The 26,527-nt window shown below is 49.1% G+C and overlaps 1 protein-coding gene across 1 annotated transcript in view; it reads left to right on the forward strand.

Moving 5' to 3' along the window:
• The window catches only part of LOC119449547 (tudor domain-containing protein 3), a 134,754-nt gene extending 109,149 nt beyond the window's left edge, over nt 1–25,605 (forward strand). Inside the window, exons 12-13 of the mRNA XM_037712740.2 lie at nt 18,904–19,029; nt 21,809–25,605. Coding sequence (XP_037568668.1) covers nt 18,904–19,029; nt 21,809–22,372 — 690 coding nt within the window. The 3' untranslated portion in view covers nt 22,373–25,605. The remainder of the gene's footprint in view (nt 1–18,903; nt 19,030–21,808) is intronic.
• Nucleotides 25,606–26,527: the final 922 nt, after the last annotated feature.

Below are 26,527 nucleotides of genomic sequence, written 5' to 3' on the forward strand. Positions count from 1 at the left end.
CTTGGATTTGCGACGAGCGAAGCCGCGTAGGACAGAAGTTGTAATTAAGCGCGCACAGCGTAAACGCTATAGCAGAGGATATAAGTAGTGGTGTTGCCTTGTCCTCGAAGCCGCATCACGTTCTTTGTTTTCTTTTTACTTTGCACTGTGTGGAAAGTCTGCGAGTTTTCTTATTTTTCTTTGTTTGGGCTTAAGAAGCCACTTTCAGCAGTTCCCTTAACAAAAGATTGTCTAGCGCGTCACGTCGGTCACTTATGTCCGAGAAAGCCGCTGAAATGTGATGGCAGTTTCTCTCGAATATACATAAAAGGGATTCACCTATAGCGCCGGATACGGCATTCTACTTTGCTCGTTCATTTCCATCCGCGAACGCAAAGCCGCGGTGTTCTTACAAGGCTCTTACGGAGACGGCGCCAGTAACCTTCGCGTAATACGGTCCGTAAAACACTCGCGGTGTCGAAAGAGGAAAGGCGACGAAACGAGCGCTGTGTGTCGACAACCGTTGCCGAGGCTGTAATTGACGACCGCGATCACCCGTGTCCGAGTGTAGTGCCTGTATCTAGGCGTCGATCGGTGTCGCCAGTGTCTTGCGTGTTCTGCGAGCTGTATATTCTATAAGGAAGAAGGGGTAATAAATAGGTGGAGGGAAGAGTTCAGATAAGTATAGGGGTATTATAATTATTTATTTTATTTATTCTGCCTTTCAATGCTTCATTGCAAGAGAAATACGTGTAGAACGCCATGTTAAAGCTCGGCTTGTGTTACTCGGTTTTTAAGCGAAGCTTTACAGGCTCACAAGTGTCGGCGGTGGTGGTGGTGGTGTCACGCTTGAAAGTGGGCCGATCCTGGTGGCAGTGCAGAAAGAGTCCAAGAGAGATGTGGTTGTGAAGAGGAAGAGGCGCTATTTTCTGCAGCCCTTAATGGCACATACCAGGGACAAAAAGAAAGAGAGAAAGGGAGAAAGAAAGTAAGAGAGAGAGAGAGAGAACGAGAGAACGAAAGAAAATCACCGGGAAGGTCAGATATACATACACGACAAGCTTCGCTTACCCCCATTTTCTCGACAGGGGAAGAGCTGGTGTTTTATTCCCCCCCCCCCCCCTTTTTTTTTTTTTTTTCGTTTCTCGTTACTTTAGCACCCGAGGTGGTGCCCGACAATTAAGTGAGCGTCGCCAGTTGCAAGTCACGTTTTAGAAGTCGAGGCGTTCGCAAATTAGGGACCCTAATTGGTTCCTAATTCACAAATGCCGTTGTACGTGGCGTGAATAGAAACAATACGAGCTTTAATCGGTTAGGCGCCTATTACGACAACGCCAGGTAATGTTGTTAGAAAAACACGACTGGACTACTGTGTTCTTTGACGAATCGTTTTTTTCCCGGTTGTTTGTTTGCGGCGATAGTTTTCGCGCCCGCAGTTCATTAGCGGGCGTTCGACACACAGCGCACTGTCGGCTCCATGAAACAACGCCTGTCGGCTGTGAAACAGGGCTTTATTCAATTGGCGACAAAGAGGATGAAAATTGTGAAGAGGAAATGGGGGGGGGGGGTAATCAGTACGCGATTGCAGCGGTGGCATCACACGAACACGTTTTGTGTAGGAAAGGATCCGGGTGAAATAATTTAGCGCGAGCACCCTTGGGTTCCAGGTTCTCCCCGTATACAAGTAAATACGGAATGAGAACTGGCATTCCATGGCTAACACCGGTAGGGGTCGGTTGGCTTTATTGCGTTGACATAGTCGCACCTTTTTTAGGGGCGAAGCTCCTTAGGGTGTGGGTCTGTCCCTCCTCTGTAGTAGTAGTCGTCGTAGTAGGTAGCCACGTCTACTTTTATGAGAAAAAAATAATTCCGAGAGTTGTGGCCGTAGCGGAATCGAACCAGGGACCCCTCGCTTCTGAACGCGTGGCGCTAACCACTACGCCATGAAGCGCACATGGATAGACGCACCCCGATGGCAATAAATACCCAACATTAACGAAAGACTGCGCGTTTCTAACGCGTTTGTGCTAGCGCGTTACGGCCCGTGCAAGAAGCTGGTGTAAAACGCTGTGGGCCTCCGCCTTACCCCCCGTATTCATAAACGCTGATGGCGTCGGCAAACGCGGTGCACGTTCCGGCATGTGTAAACGGCTGCGTAAGACGCTGTGGCCTCTTCCCCTTAGAGTACTGCACGTTTCTAACGCGTTTGTGCTAGCGTCCCCTTAAGCGGGAGATGGTGCAATTATAATGAAGGGCGCTGTTATAAAATAGGAATGACGTCACATATGGCGCGTGTCATTGGTGGAAGTCAATCGTTCGATTTAGTGCGGCGAGACTGGGCGAATTACACGGAAGATTCACGGTTTACCGATGATTCCCTCCGGAGCTTCGCCCACTCATCATCATTCACCCCGTGGATATGCGGTGTTTTTTTTTTAACCTCCGGAGGCTTGTACATAGATCAGGGACATAATCGCTATTTCAAATAGATTCACTTATTGCTGACTGGTATGTTGCGCACGTGAAACCCCCCCCCCCCCTTTTTTTTTTTGGGGGGGGGGGGGATGCCACTGTTAGATGGACAAAGTAACCGTCTCCTGATGTTCCATATGGTAAAAGCTGCTTTTCTTCGCATAAAGAGAGATATGAAGGCGCTACATCGTGTGATAAATTCCCCGGTTGACACCAAATCTTGGATTTCCATGTCACTTCGAAGCCCGAGAAACGCACTTCACGGTGGCTTTTCGTCTTCCGTGATGATGCGATGGTCTATATGAAATTAGTGTCAAATTTCTCGAAAGCTGGTGGCAAGAATTCGATTAAAGCACTTTCCTACAGTTGCGCATGCATGCATGTGACATCGAATTAGGGGTGAATATGTTTACGTGATTGCTTCCTAGTTAATATGGAGAAGGATTAAAATCAATGTGCAATATTGCCTACAAGGAATGTCGGGAGGATGTAAGTGCGCGTGGTTTTCTTCTACTACTGTGCTTTCTCTGCTATCCTCTCTCCCTGTCCTCTACTCTCCTACAAACACCCCCCCCCCTCGGCGTTCTGGAAGTCTATTTTGCTTCATTTGCAAAAGAAACAAGCCCGCTTACTGCCACCTTATAGACACTCACTTCTACTTCTCTTTCTTTCTTTCTTTCTTTCTTTCTTTCTTTCTTTCTTTCTTTCTTTTTCCTAGAGCACCAAGGTTTAATAACGCTCTTTTCTCTTGTGGCCTTCTCTAACAAGTCTGGTGTGCTGTTCAGACTGCGAGGCCCACGCAAATCGTCATCTGCTTTACCCATCTGTTTTCACCCATTCTCATAGCTCAATTCCGCGAGCTCTCCTAGTCTAGGCCAAGGCACCAGGCTTTTCGGTAAGGAGGTCATTCATTCATTCACCTTAACCTAATCTGACCAAAGGCATATTCAGTGCATATTTCTTACCGAAACTTTTTTTTTTTTCGCTTTATTGTACAGATTGGATGGAGTATACACTGATCTTAATTTTGGTTTATTGAGAAATCTGGCCTGTAATCACCTTTGTGGCTTCGTGTGATGGAATGCAGATGCGGCGTTCCGAATGGGCGAGAACATTGCAATCGATCCGGTATTTCGGACGACGACATTTTTTTTTTTTTTTTTCCACAGTGGCACAACTCCTAGAAATTTTCCACAAAGCGGATTTCTTACCACCGTCACAGTGGTGTTTTGCGCGTGTCGATACTATCAGAGGTTATTCCCTGGCTGGGGATTTCCGTGCCTCGAGTTTCACTTGAGGCACAGGCTTTATGTGCTGTGCGCCGGCAGAAAATTAAGTGATCTGAAGGTCTCTCGCAACTTCCGGTCTTTCAGTTGCGTACTTTAACGTGTCTCTGTTGTCGTGTTATACGGATTGCTTTTTGCTTGTTTTCTTTTGTTTTGTGTTTGCTCTTTATGCCTGACAAACAATAACAATTATAATGTTATCTGTCACTTGCACACAGCAGTGAGTTTAATTGCTCGTGTTCTTTATTTCTGACGATGAAGCGTTTTTCGCATTCCTACGTGTGCCGCCAACTAACTGTGAAAATTGTAGTTGGAACTATGGAACGCGCTTTAATCGGTGACGATTATTTAAGGATAACAAGAACTTGGTCGGCTTTCTTCCCAGTGCAAGTTTCCTTGCTGCTGGCTGGCTAAGCATTAATGTTGCAAACTTTTCGGACGGCTTACGAATTGAGCAAGCTAGAAAGCGTTCATGATTGCACTGTGTCGCTCGGTGAGGTCGCGTTAGCGTCGTTATGGACCGCCAAAAACTCGTTTGTGGGACGATTGTTTTTCGCAGCACCGTTGGTTGATTGTTACAATCAAATAAATAAACAAGCGCAATGATGTCGGAACTCCGCAGGAGCGTGCTCGAAATATAATATACGAGGCAGAGTCAAAGACGTTTATCTGTGACATAGCAGCCCACGCAAGAGCGAGAAAGGGCAGGTTGCCGAAATCGCTATTGCACGCGGTGCAACCGATCGATATAGTTTCGGTCGTTGGTCTGACCTCGTCTTCTGATGTCCAAATCCCTCGTGTATATTCGACAGCGTTTTCGATCGTATACGTGGAACGAGCGGTTATGGAGATTCCGATTTCGTATGGAAATTTGAGTTTTCCCGATACGCAGCCGTCACTGCGGTGCAAGATCTAAGAAACCTTTCCAGCCAGTGGCGGCGATGTGCCCGTTGACGTGGCAAAAAAAAAAAAAAGAAAGAATGAAAGAGAGAGAGAGAGAGAGACAAAACAATGTAAGAAAAAAAAAACTCGCGCACTGACATTTTTACTCCGAAGAGGTTAAAAAATTCCGCGGCATTCCGCTGCGACATCTCCCATAGTCGAGCGTCAGCTTTCGGACGTAATACCCCGTCAGTTCTTTCCAACGTCTAGTAAAGGTGTCATCGGCGCACCAGCTCTGTCTCACTGCGCAGTATGGGACATCTTCGTAGTGCGTTTACCCGAATTATTCAAGCTGTTTTAGGCAGGAGGCTGTTCGTCGTCAGAAGCACTTGTGCGCAAAAGAATAAAAAAAAAAAAGGAAAGAAGACCCACGTTTACTGAATCTGCATGCGAGTGTGCTCTGGCTTAATCCCCCCCCCCCCTCCCCCCCCCCCCCCCCCCTTTTTTTTTTGTTTATCTTTAAGACGCGCGTCAAGCGTGTGTATGCTGTAGGAGTGAGTGTTGTTGGGCGCTCGAGTTTTTTTTTTCTGTTTTTGTTTTTTTGCTCGTATCGCGTGCTTTTGACTTCTCACCTACTGTTTTCTTTTTTCTTTCCACGCTTGGTCAGCTGTGCAACAACTGACTAATTTTCTTTTAATCTCCTCCCGCGAATTCTTGTCTCGCGTCCCGCAGGGGCACGTTCTTGCTCCGTAAAATACCGCAGATATTTGCGGGCTCGCTGAATTATTCACAGCGCGAGACATCGCGCGCCGCAAAAGTGATGCGTGGTGGTGCACCCCGCGCGTCTCAACTAATCCTTCATATTCCCAACGCGTCCCAAGCGCTGCCGCGGAGATGCGCGCCAGGCGAGGCGCACGGCGTCCCGGGAGCGGCGTCCTTGGAACAAAATCTAAACGCAAACTTGCTTTTTTTTTTTTTTTTTTTTTTTCGCGGTGGGGTGGGCCATACGCATGTTGCTGCTCCCGCTGATGTGATGGCTCGTCGGCGCGGATTCGCTGTTGTTGCGCCGCGCGCTCCCTGCTGCTCACTTTACGGCTAATACCGTGCAGTCTCGGGGATGATTCCATTTGGCGAGGGCGAACATATATACGAGTGCAGTGCGTTCTTTCTTCTCGCGCGGCGCTCGCGTTTTATTGCGATAGCACTTATATGGACACTCCAAAGCGGATTTCTGCCGTCGGCGTCGCCGTGAGGTTCCAGTATGACGTCAACGGCGATGAAATCGTCGCCGCGCTCCGGAAGCTGTATGTGCGAGTGAAATGGAGCGAGGGACGCGCGCTTGCGAGGGCGAGAAGGTGGGTAAGATTTCCAACGCTGCTCGACGAGTGTCCCATTCTGATCTCGTCGAAAACCTCCGAGCCGCCCCCAGATGCACCGGCAACAGTCGCCAAAGCCGCGCAGCGTTCGGTGCGAACGCGGGCAAAACGCCGACGGCGTCGACAACAGTTCTAGCGCGTTGCTGGTGCTGCTGCATGTCCAAGTTTATACAGCTGATAAAACTACTATTCTTACTCCGTATAGCTCTCTACTAGTTTTCTATCGCAATTGATGCTTCGCCTTTCGGGTGAAACTGCATACGTTAATTTTTGCGCTCGCTGTCGACAGCGGTCAGGAAACAAGACGCTTGCGCTTTAGAGCATGGGCGTAAGTTGGAGTGCCGTGCCGAGAATGGGACGAAACAGAGGTTCTTTTGACCGCCGATCCACGTAAGCTGCTTGCTATAGAGTGATGGATGCACAGTGCACGGTGTTACTAAGGCAGAAAAAATTCCTGAAAGTTGCGAAGAGAGAGTGCTGCGCCTCAGGGCGTCGTACATGAATGAATTTCAATAGCTTTTGTGAACTGTACTAAAATGTGTGTCCAACCTTATACGGGGGAGCGACGCGCATAGCTGCGATAGACGCCGAGATGCGGCCCGACTTTCTTCCGTGTACGCGTGGCTGCCTTAGCACAACTCGTATAACTTGCACAGTGCTGCACGGTTCAAATAGCAGGGGCGTATATAGATAGATAGAACGGGTGGGAGAAAATGGGCTGATGGAGGTTGGGGGTCAGGTTATTCTCCCCTCCCTTACCTTCCCAGGAGACTGGAAGACGTGCCTTGTGCGAGAGTGAGTGTAGCGGCGGAGTTCAGTGTGCGCGGGTTGCGACCGTACCTCTGTTTCGGGTGTTCCCCCCCCCCCCCCCCTTTTTTTTTTTTTTTTTTTTTTGCCGACCGCCGCCAGGGTATTGAAGTTGGCGAGAGCGTATACGGCTAATTCCGAACATGCACCCGAATGATTTCCAGCCTGTCATCTTCTTTAACGGTATAGTACCGGTGCAATGAACATAGCAGGAACAGCTGGGAGAGTGCAGCAATTATTGTGTCCATAACAAGAAATGTTCGCTTTCTTTTATATACGCATGTTCACTTTTGTTTGAACTTTGCTTGAACGTAGCACAGCCGAATACAAACCATTGTGTTATGCTGCAGTTGTATGTTGCTTATTAACTGTCGAGGAACAGAAAAATACAGGTACATCAGAGCCAGCTGTCCCAATGCTGTAGTATGGCCGTCTATGCTACAGTCGATTTGATGGACCGTTGAATGAAACGGGAAGCGTATTCTGAAACCGAATTCGACGACAACCGCTAGTTAGAGTGCGAGTGTCTCCAGTTTCTGACGTTTGTACTTCGCGTCGCTTTCCCCGTGCTTCCGCTGAATACTTCGCTCGGTTTTTCAGGCAGACGCCGAAGAAGCGAGAAGTTCATAAGCGGCGCTACCCTGTTAAAAAAAAAAAAAAAAAAAAAAAAAAAAAAAAACCGCGTGCGTTAAGTTATAGGCAAGGACCGCGCGCGCTTACGAGCGGGATTCGCGTCATGCAAGCCTGAATTAGTGGCTCGTGCTCATCGTCCATTTATAAGCGCGCGCTAGCTCATTGTGTCTGAGTGCATGCACGTCCCACAAGAGGCTGACGAAAGTAGGTGCGCTCGAAAATTTGATGCCTGTTGGCATGCGTGCGTCTGCTTGCGGTAATGCACTGTAGGGGCCGTTCTTAAAGAGCACATCCGAGTTAATACTTCATCGCGTTCGCGATGAATCCCGAATCCAGTAAAACGCCTGCGCCGAACAGTATTTCTCACTCTCTCTATGTCTTTCGGCGCCCGGAGAGCTCACCTCAGAAGTCTGTGTGGCGCGTTAAGAACGCCTTCTAACCTTTCGTTGTACTGCCGCGATTGTAAATGTTCTCCCACGTCTGCGTACAGTGAAGCTGTTCTCAGACGCAGGTCTGAAGTGAAGTGCACGTTATGGTCGACGCGGGCCATATCAGTAATTTTAGTAGCACATGCGTTAGTCGGGCTTGGATTATGCTTCGTAAAGAAGAATCGTTATGCCTTAACCAAATTCCTCGAAGTGGCGCTGGCCTTCCCCAGAGCATGCGCAAATAGTGTGTGTGTGTGTGTGTGTGTGTGTGTGTGTGTGTGTGTGTGTGTGTGTGTGTGTGTGTGTGTGTGTGTGTGTGTGTGTGTGTGTGTGTGTGTGTGTGTGTGTGTGTGTGTGTGTGTGTGTGTGTGTGTGTGTGTGTGTGTGTGTGTGTGTGTGTGTGTGTGTGTGTGTGTGTGTGTGTGTGTGTGTGTGTGTGTGTGTGTGTGTGTTACATATAACTGCATTCCTTTCCTATTCCCCCACTTTGCGGATGCTGGCTGCTGCCGTCTTGCCAAGTAGGCAACTAGGGTCATCGGGTGTATTCCACTGTGAGAAAAGGGGTATAGAAGCAGCCGTGAATGTGTTTACTTATGTGTCGTAGACTTCTGTGTGCGCCCACACCTCTCCTCGGTGCTCTTCCATCGACAAGCATCACACATCGCCTTCGTGACACAGACAGCTAACAGCTGCATACGACGAGGCTGGGCCCTTGTCATTCTTCTTTCTGGGGTTTTACGTGTCAAAACCAGTTTTGATTATGAAGCACGCCGTAGTGGAGGGCTCCGGATTAATTTTGACCAGCTGGGGTTCTTTAACGTGCACTACAACGCAAGCATGGGCCCTTGTCATTCGCTGCTGCTACTACGCCAACTCGAACAAACTTCGCGAGTCCAACATTGCGTCGTAACGTCGTGCGTTATTCTTTAGAATGCATGAAATTAATTATACATTGGAGATGCATACAATAGCACGAATGTCAATGTTCTTCTTATTTTTCTTTTGTCGACCAATAGGTGAACTTTCACTTTATAGTCGGTGTTTGTGTCGTCCTGTTCGTTCGTTTTTTGTGTCCCTATCGTCAGCGCGTGACCTTTCAAACAACGGGTCCTTAACAAGCCGCTCAATTTTCTGTCGTTCTGCGCCTTTCCGGCTGTGGCCTTCTCCCCGTTGGTGTTTACGTCGTCTGCTGCTCGTTTGTGTTGTAAAACTTGACACTGTGGATGTCACTGACGTTCGGTAACTATCGCTGCTTTTCCGCTTATCCTTATTTCTCCTCGTGTTGCGACTAAAACGGGAGGCGACTAACGTAACTCTTGATTACTTCTCTTAGTCGGGAGGACGCGGGAGCAGGTCTAACCCAAGCGCAAGAATGCCGAACAACCTTTAGCCGACGTACGAAAGGCGAGGGGCATCATGCGATGCTTCATTAGACCGCACGGCCGTCTCACGACGAGCTAAGACCCGCCGAGGACGAGACATTCTGCTCCTGACAGACACGGAAGATACCATTACTCGCTGTCCCCGTTGTTAGTGTCTTTCGTCTAGACGCGTAGGATATTCGGTACAGCAGTATCTACTGCGAAGGCGCCGTAAGAAAGAAAGCAATAAGGACGCGCCTCCGTGGCCGGGCCAGGTCGAAGCTCGGATTATAGCCGGGCATAGTCAGTGTAACACGTGCGCTACAAGCCGCCGCGGTGTGTGATCATCGGGGCCTTGTCGCGTCCTCATCCCCGAGCTGCGACAAGCCGTTTCGCGAAGGTTTCTTTCTGCTCGTTCCCGCGCTAACTGGTTGCGCGGGATGCCGCTCCCCGCTGGGAGCGGAAGGACGCAGACGCGAACGAAGAGCGACGTCGCCACGCTCGCCTGGAGTTCCTCCTCATTAGGCTTAGTGAGTCGTCGACTTCTCGCCGCCATAAAGACAAACAGCAGCGGCGATCTTGTGCCGGGGGTGCGCAGCGGCGGGACTGCGCGCTCTCTCGTTCCCTCGCTGCTGGTATACGTCGTGGCCTTGGTAGCGCGCGCGCGCGCGCGCCAGGGTGTTCGCGCGTGCACGTCAGCGTGCCGGATGTGCGGCTGCCGATCGTTGCATGTGCGCGCCTCTCTTTGTGTCTTCCCTGTTGCGTGGCCGGCCAAAGCAAGGGTCGTCTCTCGTTCGCCACCCTTGATCGCCGCGCGCATCTCGTTGTTTCGCCAGAGCTCTCCTTGCGCGCTCGACGGCGCCGGCGCGCGCGTGTGCTCGGCCCCGTAGCATCATCGTCGGCCGGCGATCGAGAGTGCGACCCGGTCACGGCCGTGGCTCCAGGGTTACTCGCGCGCGATTCCTCGGCGTTCCGCTGGCACCGTCTGCCGCCGCACTTGGCTCTATACGCCTCTTGTTTTCTCCGTTCGCTTCGAAGCCGGTGTGATCGCGTCTCAGGAAGCATATGCGCTTGCGCTGGGGCGCCGTAGTCCATTGCGGTAATGGCGCGGGAGCACCACTTAACTGCGGACTATGTTATGCTAGAACGCAAGTGGTGGAATTTTGCGTTCTAAAGCTGGCTGCAGTAGTGTCCTCAAAAGCGCAGCAGTGTATAGAGTCCGAATTATGTTTTGGCCACGTTGGGGTCTCTAATGTACCAATTAAACAAAGTGCTCGGACGTTGCCTTGCAAAAATCGGGCGGCATATTGAATTGCTTATCAATATAAATGCAGTAGAAGCTCAATATAATTTCCACAGTGATTTCCGCCTTTATCAGAACGCGGCCTCTACGTCTGGGAAGCGAACCCGCGACCTTGTGTTGACCGCAGGACGCTATATAAGTTTAAAGACTGCGTATCTAGTTCTAGAAAATTTCCTGGAAGCGATTAACGAGAAGAACAAAATGATTCGAAGGGCTCGTTTTTTTTTTTTTTTTGTATATATAGTTACATCTATTTGTGGAAAACAGACAATGAAGCCAGATAAAGACAGGGGGACTTGCTATGCTTAGTTGAAGTGTACAATGTACTCCAGCACTTGTTACTCCGCTGATGATGCAGGGGACTATCTGTACGCGTCAATCCCCCCCCCCCCCCCCCCCCCCCCCCGCACACACACACATCTTTCACATTTTTTGTGTGGTATAAGTACATGAGGCGCTTACATGTACTTAGCAACTAATTTCGCTTATGTTTAACAAGCCGTTTAGCTTTCAAAAGTGGGACGTATTTGCCTCACTGACACTACATGGCTTCTTTGGAAAGCGTGGCTCATTTGTCCCTCGGACCTTTGAGGGTTCTTCGATGAAAAATTATATGTAACCACTTCCCTCGTAAAGCGGACCGAAACACAATGGACAAACAAACTGTTATAGTGGAGGCCATGCACAAAACGTTTGTGCGCACTTTTCGCTAGATTGTGGAACACCAGTGGCATCAGCGCCTTTTTGCACGTGCATGCTTTTGCACGAGCATTCAAAAGGGTGGGTTCTGCGGTCTGGTGATCGACTCAAGATACAAAAATGGGCGCTTATTGCGAGCTAAAAGTGTTAATATAAATGTAGGAAAGAGGAATAACTTATCCTGAGAACTCTTTCTCGCGAGCAGATGTTGGCAAGCGTTCCAACAATGAAAATAATTTTTCTAGCTTTTGCAACGCGCCCATAACGGCAGGCGTTACTGGATTAAAGGAAGCCTCGAGCTCGCTCATTCCCGCCGTTGCACCGGCTGCTGGGGCCGCCGGGGACCTTCTCCGTCGGCGTCGCCGCCGCTGGGAGGCGGCCCTGAAAAGTTCGGAGCTGGAAGACCAGCTCTGGGCCGTCCGGCGAGCCGAAGATGCCGCCCGAGTCCAAGGACTTCGAGCCGACACCTGAGGCCACTAAAAGCAGAGTGCCGGCACTTTAAATAAAGTTTATTTCTTCTTCTTCTAGCTTTTGCACGCTTGTCGCCACTTAGTGCCCATTCCCAAAACTGTTCTCCCGTGAAGTGTTGAAACCTTTAGTTTTGGACCAAGCAGCTGTGCCAAACAAATGAGGAAAATGCGCCCCTTTGCTGCAATAGGAAGTGTTCTCGCGCACATCACAAAGTGGGACGCGTACGGCCCATTGTCCTACAAAGCGTTAAGCTCTCATTGACTGACTCACCGGCATTGATGTGCCAAACAGTGGCGTATTGCTCATACGTGAGATAAGTTCTGTGAATCTGGCCCATGAACTACACCGTTTTCTTTATTATCATTATTACTCGTGTCACGTGCAGTCTCAGTGGTCGCTGAGTGCTGTTATCGTTGAATTCGTCGAGTCCCGTTGGCGCCCAACAGTGTAGTAGGAGCCGCATTGAAGACGCCGTACGCACGTCACTCCCAAGTAAGCCGCGTTGTTCAGCACTAGTGGCTTAGCGTCTTTGCGGACGGCGCGTGCACGTTGAGCGACGGTGTGTGACTTTCAATGACCAATTGGATCGCGCTTGTGACACTTTTCTGCGGCATTACCGCGGTTGTTAATGCCGCAGTTTCTCCACCAAGTGACGTCACCACACTGTCGGCTAATAACGACTGTTGAATCAGCTTTTGTTTTTTTTTTGTTTTTGGCGCGTCATTTCCTTAGGTTAGTATACCTTTAATGCAGTTGTCTAAGCAGTCGGGCTCGTAATGTGATTGCGAAGGCATGGCGGAATTTGCCCGATGTCTCGCATGTTTGTGTATACAAATCCATGGGTTGGACGTTTGCTGCTCACAGTGCTTCGTGGTTCAGGTAATCCGTTTGATTTCAAAAGGTTCATTACGACAGCGCTCTCTTTGAGGGTCACCCTTGTACCAGCGCACTTGTACCAGCGCACGTCTCTCTTGCGCCGTCGGGAAATTCGTAGAAAGGATTCTTTTCTCGAGACACATATTGTATCCGCTTCGGAACTCTTTGGGATTAACATTTCAAAAAAATCTGAATCACTAGAACCGGGACCTCATAAATATCCAGGATTTCTTTTTCTTTTCTTTCTTTAGTTCCTTCGCGGACATATCGCGCTGTCAGTAAAAAGCGTTCTAAGGATGGCGAACCGGGCGAGCTGGAACGTATGCTAAGCAGCTGCGCGCAGTGAACAGCGTGCTTGTCGCATCTTTATTTCTTTGCGTGCACATTTTTTACTGCGCGTTGCTACCAAAAAGGCCTTCTGTCAGCAATCTCCGGTGCTCACTTCACGGACTTCGGTTACAGCGGCATCTCGGCCGGGCTGGCAGTTCTGCCTGTTCTGAACCTTTAAGTAAAGCTGGTTGAAAGCGCCGTCGTAAGGACGGTAAAGGCAAGGAAGGCACGAAAATGCTACTGTATTTACCAGTAATTATAACGTATTGTTTCCGTGTAAGTGACGTTCACTTACGCCTTCTGCGGTCGGTTTCTACGCTGCGTATTCAGCGTCATCCCCGCGAAAACAGCCAGCGACGGTTTCTAGGCAGTTAAGAGAAAGTTTTAGCTCGGGGCTCCTATCTAAATGCATGGGAAAGGAGAAATCGTTTTTCTCCCCAACCACTGCACCAAATTTGATGGGGTCTGTTGCTTTTAAAAGAAAAAAAAAGTTAAAATCTAGTGACTGTTAGTACCGAATTTCCAATTTAAGCCGTCACTTTTTGTTTTAATAAGAATTGTAGAAAATCGCAAATGTTAAGAAAACGAAACTATCAAGTTTACAACTCTAACTCAGCAATGCAAATTATATCAAAGTTCTGTAAATTGCATCTAATAGTACATCTAAAGAGGACAAGGTCGAAGTATTATACATGGCTCTCAAGTTATCACTCATTTGTGAGTAGAACTTTTGCAACATCCCTTGTAAACATTGTAACAGATTCACGTAGGATATAAATTGACATATCAAGTTTGTCCGCTTTGAATGCTCTAATGGATGCAGTTTACAGAACTGCGATATCTTTTCTAGCCGCAGAGCTACAAGTTTGTAAACTCTGTGCTTTTTTTTTTTTCAATCTTACCAATTTTTGAAAATTCCATTTAAAAATTTCAGGCCATAAATAGAAGTTCCGCTTCTAACTGCCGCTGTAATTTAACTTTCCTTTTAAATGCAAACATATATTTTTTTTTAATCTGCCCAGTGGTTATCTCAGAAAAGCGTTCCTGTCTTCTACATGTATTTGAATAGGCGGCATCGGAGTTAGGCCCGAGCTACGGCTTCCTTTTAAGAAATGCAAGAGTAAGCTGTATACGACCAAGTTTCACCTTAACTTGACCGTGAAACTCTATTCGCGTGTCCGAAAGTTCGTGTTGCCTGATTGCATTTCGTTGAGGCAGAGAAACTGCTATTTCGGTACAGTTCTTGTATAAAAGAAAGCTTGAATAGCTTAGGCGGCACTTTAAATGATTTAAATTGTTACTGTTCATAAGGTTTCGCGGTGCGAAGGAATAAGGTAATTATTGTGCTACAAGCGGAAACGTTTATCAGTGGTATATATTCGTATCGTGTTTTGTAAATGAGCAACAGAAAGGGGTATAGTTTCACAGGATGCTAGATTTAATTCGGTATTATGGCCTGTTTAATTTTAAGAGCGGTTGGGTGGGGAAAGGTTTTTATTTTTATATATATTTTTTGCTCTTCACAGAATTGTGCCTTAATGAAAGAATATCCGTGATAGTTTAAATAAAAACTGAAAAAGAAAGAAATTGTGTGGGTTATAGACCATACTGTGACACTTTTTTCATTTCTGTCATGCATCGCCAGTCCATTAGGTACAACGGGATTATCGCGCTTTTGATCAATCGCTTGATTTATTGGTTGTCTGTTTGACTGATTGTTTGATGGAGCTTATCGTCCAAAGGCAACACAGGGGTTATGGAACACACACACACACACACACACACACACACACACACACACACACACACACACACACACACACACACACACACACACACACACACACACACACACACACACACACACACACACACACACGCACGCACGCACGCACGCACGCACGCGCGCGCGCACACACACACACACACACGCACACACACACACACACACACACACACACACACACACACACACACACACACACACACACACACACACACACACACACACACACCTCTTACGCTGTCGAGAAAATGGGGGTAAGCGAAGCTTGGTCGTGTGTGTATCTGACCTTCGTGGTGATTTTCTTTTCACTCTTTTTCTCTCTGTCTTATTTTTCTTTCTCTCTCTCTTCCTTTCTCTCTCTCTTTCAAATTCTCTGCCTCTTTTTCTCTTTTTTTTTCTTTGACCTTCGTGGTGATTTTATATCTTTCTTTCTCTCTATCGCTCTTTCTCTCTCTATTTTTCGCCCCTGGTATGAGCCAATGAGATTGAACCGTTTCTGCACTATCGCCAGGATCGGCCCACTTTTCAGCGTGGCACCGCCACCACGACCACCACCACCGCCGCCGCCGAAACTTGTGAGCCTATAAAGCTTCGCTTAAAAAGAAATAATTACATTCCTGGGTTTTACGTACCAAAACCACGATATTATTAGCAGGCGAGCCGTTGTTTGGGACTCAGGATTAACTTTGACCAGCTGGGGTTCTTTAACGTGCACCTGACTCTAAGTACGCGGGCGTTTTTGCATTTCGCCCCCATCAAAATGCGGCCAGGATGCAACCCGCAACCTCGAGCTCAGCACAGCGCAACGCTGATGCCACGGTGCACGGATGGCGGGTCTCTGACGCCAATTCTCCGTATCTGTTCTTCCGAGGTGTGCATTCAGCTAGCATTTTACTTTCGATATCAAATTATATAGTTCGTGTTTTCACTGGTCCATATGTCATCTTGTCTTAAGCCTGTTGCGTGTCGCATGTCTAATAAAGCAAAAAAAAAAAAAAGCGGTAAAAGACGCAAAGGTGTGTACGAAAATCTCGGAGGCAACAGCGGTCGTTCGCCGAGTTCCTGCTAGATGGTGCTATAATGCCGCGCAGCATAAAGTCCCTATATAAGAAAAGTACCGCCATCTACTCTTTCCTCCGTCGTCTCCTCTCCTGAAGTGCGTGCTTTTTTTCTTTATTTTTTGCTTGCGAAAGCAAGTCGACGGTGGCGGCCCTAGAAAGTCCACGTTGAAACTTTCAGGCCGGGCGCGCGCCGCCGCCGGCAACTGCGGCTGCGCAGAGGACTTTCAACATGGCTCTGAGGCGGGAAAAAAAATATATAAAGAAGTCAAAGCGCCCGCTATCATCGTCCAATCGGAGATACTAGGAGAGAGCGAAGCGGCGTTGATCAAAGGATGGCGGTACTTTTCTTATATAGGGACTTTAGCGCAGCATCCAACACTACGGCTAGCAGTGTCCGCGCCTTGTTAGTTCACGTTCGTTGGCATGCATCTGAAGCATGCAACGACTGATGCCCAAGGGCACCTTTATGCTCACGTCAGTAGAACCGTATGCAGGATAAATCTGAACTTGCTATCGCTAGTCCTTTCAGTCGCAGTTATATACGAAGACCCTTTAGCCATCTCTCTCTCTCTCTCTCTCTCTCTCTTTGTTACTGTTCCTTCATTTTATTTTTCAAGCATGTCGAAATGTCACGCAGTTCACAGCATTGATTGTTTCGCACCAGGGCATGCGCGGTTATGTGCTATTGTGAACAATTACCTCGAAGGAAAGCCTTGTATTACTTGAGCTGCGCAACCATGGGTCGCGCCACACATTTCCGCGTCTTGGCCCAGAACCTACAAAGTGCCTTGGCTTCCAGGCGCCGGTCTCACAGAAATCGAATGGCCGTCTTTCGCTGCGGTGGGCTGGATGCCGGCGGCACGAAGGTTTGGCCTTTAATTCGCTTCTCGAGCAGCCGTTACGCCACCCATGTATCTCCCGAGCTTTGTATAGATTGCGTCGTTATATCCTCGCTTGCGGTTTCCCGCCTTTCCGCGGTGACCTTCCACATACATATGCTTGCGCTGGCTGCACTTTGAAAGCGCCTGTAGGCAGAGCCACGCCTGTCTATCGTTGCCAAAATTCCCTACCTAGCGGTTTATTTTGAACGCGAAAAATCGGGTTTTCTCGTGCGAATTTGGAGCAGTACGTGAAATATTTCGTACGTAGACGTGGCTGAAGCTGTTTTTCCCAGGGCAGGGCTTCGTGTGTGAGGCGAGTATACCCTCCAAAGAACTTTATTATGAGTAATTTGCTCTGTCATATTCATTGTTCTTTTCAGCCGCGAAACCTTTTCAAGCTAAGGCGCGGACAAAATGAAAATGTCGAAAACCCGTTTGACGAAAGCAGTTTTTCTGCTTGTGATTCTGCGTGCGCTATCGATTACTGGGTGTGCAGCGTGATATACCTGCGCGTTATGCAACGTCCTCTACGACTCTCGGATCCAAATGTGCTTTGTTTCAGAACCGTAAATCCGTTCCATTATTTTCATCTTCTCACACCTGTACCTTTCGACATTCCGTTGTGTTTCCGCGCGCCTTTCCTCGACTTGAGGTGCCCGCGTTTAAACTTGCATTTCCCTCCTCTACTGCTCGCGGAAATGTGAGCTACAGGGGGCTCTGGGCCGTGGCAGGCGAATAAAACATGTGCTTTCCAAGGACTATATGGGAATTTACTACGATGGTTGCTTGGGAAACGGTGACGTAACCATATTGAGCCTTTCAACGTTTGCCTCGAGTGCAGTACTCGTGCATCTTGTAACGCTCGGCTCAAAACGTCGCCAGTTGTTTGTCATGTATACGTGCCGCCCTTCTGTACGCCAGCACGTGCACGACACGGAGTATTGGAACCACCTGTCATCGCTAAGCGTTTGATATACTTCCAACCTCCCCCTTCGCCTCCTAAGAATGACCGAATCTCTTTATTAAGCCTATAAGGGGTGTGCAGTAGCCCGTGCAACTGACTGCGTGGCGCAGTAAAACCCTAGCAATGACTTGAGCGCCTGTAGTACGTTATTGCATCTCAAAATTTAGTATATCTGCTGCAGTGTGTGCTTGGATTACTAACGTGTCTTGTTTGTGGCTATGGTATTCTGTTGCTGAAGCCGAGATCGTAGGTTCGATTCCCCGCCCCGGCGGGCGCATTCCAATAGAGGCGAAATTCAACAACGCTTGTGTGCTTATTTCGGTAAACTTTAGATAATCCCAGGCGGCGAAGATTAACAGAGCACTCCGCTACGGCGCCTTCCCCAGTGTTGCTTCGGGACATTGAACCCTATGGACCATGAGTCAACTATCAGATGGTACGCTATAATTGCATTTTAAGCCGGCACTCTGCCTCGTTCCTGCTCTCAAATAAATGTTGCACGAAGGGTATTCTTCAACGCGAGAACTGTAATGCGAAAAGCTGTGAGTGACGTTCTATTCTTACGCATTTGAAAGAGTCGCCGTTTGAACATAGAGGGATTATTCTCTTTCATGTGGGCGGACACAGTTTATACGCTGTTGGGCATTCGTGGCTCCTTCACCAGCGGAAGCGGTCCGACAAGGTCGTAGGTTGTTGCTGGTGTGTGGTGTACTCTGGATATCCGAACAGTTGTATACGAATAACATGGGAGCGAATTTTGTAGGCACTCTCATCGGTAACAACCACTTACTCCCACCCGTTAAAAAAAAAAAAAGTGCATTTATTGTTGCAAAGCGCAGCAGAGAGGTTACAAGGTGCGCCCTAGGGGAGTAATCCCGAATAATTTTGACCATTTGGGCTTCTCAAAGGTGCAGCCAAAACTCGCTACGGGATCATTTTCGCTTCGCCCACGTAGAAATGCTGCTACTGCCGGCAGGAATCTAATCCGCGGCCTTACGCTCAATAGCAGAACGCCATAGCCACCTTGGCAACTGATCACATTAAAGAAATCCCGCGTTTACTGCAAAGGTGCGCGGGAACAGAGGAAGTATAGATATTTCACCAGGTGAGCTACTCTGTTTTCTGTCACCTGAACAGCGCGGCCACCTTCTACCTCGTCCGCTCCCCGTCTTCCCAACATTTGTAACAGACATTTTCGCAACCTCTGTAATGTGGATAGTTTGAGCGCGGGAAGTGAAATTTTGGAGGCGCACATGCCCGCCCCCTTCCGTGCGTTGACCATGTCGGCGCTCTTGAATTATTGCGCAGTTCTACCGGGCCCTGGTGCACGAGGTGTCGGCCAATGGCAACACGTGCGTGGTCAAGTTCGTCGACTACGGCAACCACGAGGAGGTGCTCTGCTCGGACGTGCAGACCGTGTCGCTCGCCCAATGGGTGAGTACCTTTTAGCTCCCTCCCGTGCACGCTAAGCTGCTGTCCAAATACCTTGGGCAAGAGAAACTTGGCCTCCAGGCAGTGCTTGTTGACCCACCTGGGCGACTACATTGCAGAACTGATTTGGTAAGGAAGTACATACGGAGCATAAGAGCCTTCCAATTCAAGCTGAACACTGGGGACTGACGCTGTGCGAAGTTTTTCGAAGTTGTCTGTCCAACTCTTTAAGGAATTTACGTGCACGAACAACTGCGTGGCTGGATTTGGAATTACAGGTTTGAGAGTTGAATGGAACCTTGTTCCAAATTGATCTTCTGTTGACCATCAGTGAGACCCGCCGGGGTGGCTCAGTCAGTTAAGGCGTTGCGCTGCTGAGCACGAGGTCGCGGGATCGAATCCCGGCCGCTGCGGCCGCATTTCGATGGAGGCGAAATGTAAAAACGCCCGTGTGCTAGCGTTGTAGTGCACGTTAAAGAACCCCAGGTGGTCAGAATTAATCCGGAGCCCTCCACTACGGTGTGCCTCATAATCAGTACTGGTTTTTTGGCACGTAAAACCCCAGAAAGAAAAAAAACCATCAATGAGGGAACCAGAGAAGCATCATCCCGGAGCCGAGGTTTCCGCCAAGGGGACTTGTCTTCGTTTTTTGACTCTGAGAAATCATCCTGTCGAAGAGTTGGCTTCGCGCTGATATGCTTCTGTTGTTCACTCAATGTTGGTCAATTTGAGTCTGCATCTTCCTTCGACAACTACGGTTTAGGTTATAGTCAATCTTTGTAACTTTATTTGACAGTTTAGTATCTAATCGTAAGTTTTCGTTCAGGCGTAAACGAATGCGGAGCAGGATTAGCAAAACTTATAACAGCGAAGCTGTTTAACCTGGGCGTTTGCCGTCAGGTGTAACGCCGAAATGTGAGCCGATCCTGTTGGTAGTGCGGAAAGGGTCCAAGTGCAATGGGACATACCCCTGTGAACTAGCGAAGGTGTTCTAGCTCGAAGATGGTCCGTCGAGTGTACGCCGTAAAACCTCCGCCTGGCGATGACGTCACCATGCGTCGCCTAGCAAGCTTTGCCCCAGCTGCGCCGACCGCGCCGTGCCTCGCCACAGCTGCGTGAGCCGTGACGTCATCGTGTGCGCCGCATCGCTTCGCCTTAACTTTGTCGAGCCATGACGTCACCGCGCCGTGCGGAGTGGTTGCCGCTAAAGCCCCTATATATAAAAAGTAGCGCCATTCTTAGATCTTGCCGCCACCGCGCTCACCCCGGCGTTTCCTCCTTGCCGCCTCCTATCGTCTCAGCCTCCTCCGCTCCCCCATTGGCCAATCCGTGTCACGTGAAAGCACGCGTTGCGCTTTTGTATATTTTTTTTTCTTTCCAGCGCGCTCCGATTGCCATTCTCGGGCCTGTGCGACGAAAGTGCTGTACGCACAAACGGATCAAACGTGTTAGGGACAAGAACTTCGTTGTGATGGCATGCTGCTGCGCCTTAAGTTGCCGCAACCGACAAGGCGAGGGCAAAAGGCTTTTTTTGTTTACCATCCGGCGTGCGCAAACGCTTGCTGCACACTTGATATTTGCGCCGTCTCGCATCGTCGCGTTGATACTTCCAAAACGGCATTATTAAGACCAGTTACTGACTGACGAAGCAAAATCGCGCCTCAAAAACTTCTCCGCAGGGCGCGATCGAAGTTTTCCTCGGATTTCCTCTGGTAGCGCGTTAGCTGTCGTCTGCCACGGCAGGCCCGACGCAGGCGGTGCCACTGTGGATATCGCGCCTCGATCGCGCTGGTCGCGCCGAGCGCGATAGTGGAACGGAGGAGGAGGGAAGTGGATGGCGCTACTTTATATATAGGGGCTTTAGTTGCCGCAGCTGCGCAGAGGCGGAGCTAAGCCGTGACGTCACTGCGCCGACCCACGGGATATATAGCTCCGTGTCGCCGCCGCGGCGACACGGTGCTATATATCTGGACACATTCTCGCGCTGCGTATTATCAGTATGAATAACCAACTAGTCCAGTCAGCCACACAAAAGCACCGCAGTCTCCGCGCCGCGCGCATCGCCGTGAAGATTGGGTGGCTGAAGAGCGTCACTCCTGAAGAAGAGGAAGCGTGGCGCCAATGCCGCCGCGCCGCTACTCGAGAGCGAGTGAGACGACTTCGGTCCGATCCCGAGTATCTCGCCGCTGAAGCGGCGGCGAAACGTCGGCGATTCGTAGAAGATACGGAGTCACGAGCCCGCGAAACCGAGCAAAAGCGTTTGAGCGTCCAGAAGCGTCCAGATACTTTAATGACCGAGTGTTCGTTGCTCCTTGGGCTGTCGATGATTCCGGGGTGATCTTGCGCAAAACGTGGCCAAGTCTCGAAGCATAACCTCGCAAAAACTTCGCCGAACCGAGATAAAGCTAGGTGGGGTCGCCAGCTTCGCTGTTTGCCCAGTCTTCGCACCACTAGTGTGAAGCTGCCCCTTAATTTTCTTGTTGATAACGACTATTTGTCGCTGGTCCGCAATCTTCGCTAATTACTTATTAGCTGTAACGATTAGCCGCAGTCTCCCCCTTAGGAACTGCCCAAGCGCACCGTGCAATCTGTTAAAACGCACGCTTGGCTACTAGTTAGCTAGCAAGACAAGCACACCGTGTTGAGACGTTCCACGACTTTATTACCAATGCAAATTAAATTTGATTCGTTGGTGTAATCTCTTTGGAGAACATTTATGAGCGCGCATTTAATCTTCCGAAGGCCGCCTGCAAGTATTGTGTGTGCATTTTTTTGTGCGCAGGACAAGGGCCAGTCTAGCTCGTCTCGGCAGGAGTACCACCGCCAGGCCGGAAGTGTTGGCACAGCCGGTGGCGGCGGAGGCGGCGGCAGCCAACACGGCCCGCCCCCTCAGCAGCACCAGCAGCCCCAGCAGCACCAACAGCACCAGCAGCAGTTTAACAGCAGCCGGGACTCTGAGGACTACCGCTACCTGGAAGCCATGATGCAGAACGAGGCTGCCAACGCGGCCGCCTCGCAGCAGCCTCAGCAGCAACCTCAGCAGCAGCTCCACCACCAACAGCCGCAGCAGCACCACCAGCAGAACTACCACCAGCAGCAGCAACAGCAGCACCAGCAGCACAATTACCACCAGCAGCATCATCATCAGCCACAGTACCAGCCCCAGCAGCAGCATCACCGTCCGCCCACGGACGGCTATGAACACGGCGGATACCGACACCGGCCGCCGCCCCAGCACCACAAGCCACAGCATCACCAGCCGCCGCCGTTTGGCAGCGGCGGACAAGGGCGCCCGCAGCAGCAGTACTATCAGCCGCCCGCGCAGCGGCGTCCGCCTCCCACCTGAGCCTGTCGTCGGAGTCGTGTAGGGTTGTCGCCTGCAGTCGTTCGGAACGGCGGTGCTGCAATCGGGAGGTGACCACGACGCACGCAACGACCGTGGCCACTGCCGTCAATACACGCAACACAGTGCCAGTGTACTCCTCTCGAAGGGCCGGTAAACGCGGCGGAATGTCATCTCTGGACGTTCCGTTCAAGAATAAAGAAAAAAGGAATTCGCAATACTTAACTTGTAAGATCCAATGAAATGACTAATACGGAAGGGGTATAGAGAAAGCCGCAGGTGTGTTAGGATAACCTTACGTATACCTATTGTCGTTGCCGTATTACCACCATGCCACGTCATAGATAGGAGGCGCAGCGTTAGAGGCGGCATCTCGTCGAGCTGTGATTAATTAATATGCTGTGCTAAACCTGCCATTGTGACGCGCAAATGCACTACGTAAAATTAAGAATAATGACTTTTCTGTCACGCAGAACCTTCGTACCAGGGGATACGCCAAGTCAATTACCCAATTCAGCAACAACTATGGTGCCCCTTAAATACAGCTGTACGAAGCGTCGGAACTAACGCTATGGCGAGCAGTTGCGCTTATGGATGATGGTAATATGTCATTCGTGTTGTGTCTACTACGGTTATCTAATCATTCCTGTAAAGGCCTTGCATTCTGAGTGGCATGGTTAACTGTTGAAATATGGGATCCCTTTGGCCTGTGGGTCAAACAGAATCTGTACCGTGGGCTAGGTCTATGGGGGCAGTCCCAACGCTCGGAACCTTTAAAGGCGCAGGAAGATTAGCAGAAAATATAGAGTCGTCGGGGAAAAAAAAAAGAAAGCAACCGACGGGATTAAAAGATGCACAGGGTTTTCTTTGACCTCGGCAGCGGTGCTTGCGGATCAACTATACCTCGTCACGTGGCCGCGTCATTCACCTCCATTCTATGGTTCTCTCCCTTTTGCTATGTTTCCAGATATTTCGAAATTCCTCGTTTCACCAGAGTCATATTATTTCGGCTGGTTACGCCATCGTCAAGCTTATTTTGCTTGAACAATAAAGGTTGTACTTACATGGTGGTGGCAATGGTGGTTGTTGTGCCAGCCAGAGAATGAAATGTTCACTGTGCCCTTTCAATTTTACGTTTAATCTAAACATAGCCACAGTTGTCCGCGCTTCTTCGATATTTGGTGGGTGACGCGGAAGACCCGTGCTACGCGGGTGGGAGACACTTGTGGTCTCGGACCGAACGGGTCTTATGTTTTTTGACAGAAGCCGTGCCCTTGGTCAGTCAACGTGTCGAGAACCGGACCAGTGGCCGCGCTGCGCGTCGCGCTTTCGGTCTTCACAGCGTGCTGTGCCAGATGTCTACGGCGTCGCCGTCAATTCCCGATTCTGCACCTCCAGTTCACGACACCGTTAGGCAGTGGGCTCTTTAATGAGAGATTCTAACTACATCCTCGATTGGTCGTTTCTTCAGAGCACTCAGCTAGCGCCGTAAGGTCTTGCGATTCAGCAAGTAAGCTGTCTTGCGAAACTAAACCCGGCTGCAATATGTATAGCGAAGCTTGATTATCACTTTTACAGCCCGCTGATCCTCGAAGTACAGCTTTAATGCCGTCTTATACGACTTCATGGCGTTACGAGACCGCTCTGAAACAACCGCTTGAAGATGACCTTCTGGTTAAGCGCCGACACCCTGGCACTCCTAAACTGAGCCAATCGCTGGAGAGCAATCTCTTTTCACAGTTTCCCTGTTACCTTCTTTTTCTTATTTTACTTTACGTCCCTTCGTTCATCGCTTACTGCATCTCGGCGCCAACGCTCAATACGCAGCCCTCATGCACAGAGTACATGTGCCCGACTTCTTTCATGAGGCACGCTAATGATAAAGGAACGGTGTGTCACGAAATCGTTTCGTTTGTTTTCCATCCTGCGCATATTGTGATTGCAATGAAAGTGCTACGTCATCGCGTGTTCCTCGCACTTGACCTTATGCGAAGTGTTTCTGTGACACCGAATGTTCTGCACTTGAGATACTGTTCCTTGCATTTAGTCTTCATCTTTCTCTATTTGATATAAGTATCAATAAAATAGGGTGGAACGAGCCCTGGTTAAAAAACCTTCCCTCTTTAGTTTTGTTCTGAGTGCTTAAACGACGTTAAGGCCATATATACTACAGTTTTGATTCTGCTTACTTCGTTAGACATTGTTATTATTTTCACTCACTCTAAAAAACAGCGCGCAAGCTCATAATTTGGAATAACATTGACTGCAGTTCGTTCACGGTACACGATTCTCTTGTTCCGTTTTTGAAGCCCTGTTCGTATACTGTGTGCCGATAGTAATATTGGTGTTGTTCAAAGTGCTCACCGTTTGAACTTCGCAGTAAAGTATGCCTCTTTTAATTGAATGCAAAAGTTTCCTCTGTATGTGTCGGGTTTTGACGTTCGTTGTTGTTTGGACAAGCCGTGTTTCTTTTGTGTTCTTTGTACTGCGGCATGTGTTCTTACGCGTTCGTTCGCCAAATGCGCTTGGAATGCCGCAGAGGCTTCTAGTTAATGCCACATCTTGCATATATAATCGAGTGGAACAAGCAAAGAGCTGCCGTAGGTAGCATTCAGTTATCACCTAGTTTACATGCAATACAGGGCAGCTGTTTTCAACCATGGTGCACCATGAAAACCGTGGATCGCGAGATTTTGTGTTGCAGGTTTGTAAAATCCCAGAGAACCAACTGTTGTTCGTGTCACTGCTCTTTAATATGCACGAGTCTATGTGGAAGCGAGAGATGGCGTTGGTGCTGTTTGTGTCTAACACGACTAACCTCGAGCTGGTGTCGTTGCTTTTTTTGTTTCTTTCGTGTTTATCGCTGTTGCAATAATGGCACGTACCACGCACCCCGCATTTTTTTGTTACCCGCAGACATACATGGTGGTGCGAGAGACGGCAGACACGGTCAATCGCAGGGCGCTGGGTGTCTTTTATTCGCGTAAAAATATATATTTATAAAACCACCGAGCGTCACCGGCGAGACCCATCGTGACGTTACGACGTTATCCGTCTGCGCGTTTTCTTTTTTTTTTTTCTTCTGCAGCCATGGTGCGAGAGATAAATGAATTGAGTTCGTACGTACGGTGTGTGTGTGTGTGCATGTGCTTTTGTGCGTGCGTGCTCGTTTAAAACGAGGTTGGACAAACAATAAAAAAAGATAAGTGAAAAAATGAATAAATGTCTCTAACGTCCTTTGGGTCTCCGAGCATTCACTGAAGGACCTCAATGGGTAACGTGTATAGCCGAATTATCGGGCATTTAGTATAAAATTAAATGTCCACACGCCGTATTCGTATATTTCGTAGACAACGCCATGGTCTGGGCAAGCGTAACTTGTTCTTGCAAAGCCTGTTAGTAAAATGCGACTGAGGTCTGAGCACAGACGGGGCCGCTTCAGAGAGCGAGATTCTGCACTTGTATACCGCACTGCGTGATGGTTCTCGAGTAGAGAAATGGCATAATAATGCATGTACCCGCAGGAGAACGTACAAATTCCTGTTGCATTTTAATGCGAAGCGCTCTTTGTTTCATAACAGGCACTTTACAGTACGTAAGTTCGTCTCGCGTCGTCTCGGGGGTCTCCTTAAAAAAAAAAAAAAAAAAAATGAAGGAACGCGCGTCTGTCGGCGGGATTCACCCTAGTTGGTACAAAAGCTCGAGTGGGCCACAGACGAGAGAGATCCCCGACGACGCTGCATATATAGCCAGTTACCTCCACAGAGCTTCGCATGTGACGTCGATTCTCACAGTGCGCGGCATCTGTATAGTTCATTTAAAGTTCTAATTTCGTCTCTTTTTTTTTTTTTTCTCTCCTCTTCTCTAGAATCTTTTAATCCGCTTCTCTCTCGCTGTGCGTAGTAACGCGTCAGCCGTGGTGTGCACGCTGGTAAAAATCCCGGCCTTTCGAAAAGCAGCTTTTCTCTGCTGTTATCGCAACTGATAAAGCGACACTGAAGACGAAGGTTAAGCTTAGCTGGATTGATAAATCACACTTCCGGAATGTCAGAAACGTCAGTCTTACCGTGAGTGGAGTCTCGCTTGTGCCGGGAAAGATGCAAAAATAAATGGCAGGGCTTGAACTTGCCGTGCTTGCTCCTCGTGACGTCATGCGAC

Source organism: Dermacentor silvarum, chromosome 4 (genome assembly GCF_013339745.2).
Source record: "Dermacentor silvarum isolate Dsil-2018 chromosome 4, BIME_Dsil_1.4, whole genome shotgun sequence".
In the NCBI taxonomy this organism is placed as follows: Eukaryota; Metazoa; Arthropoda; class Arachnida; order Ixodida; family Ixodidae; genus Dermacentor; species Dermacentor silvarum.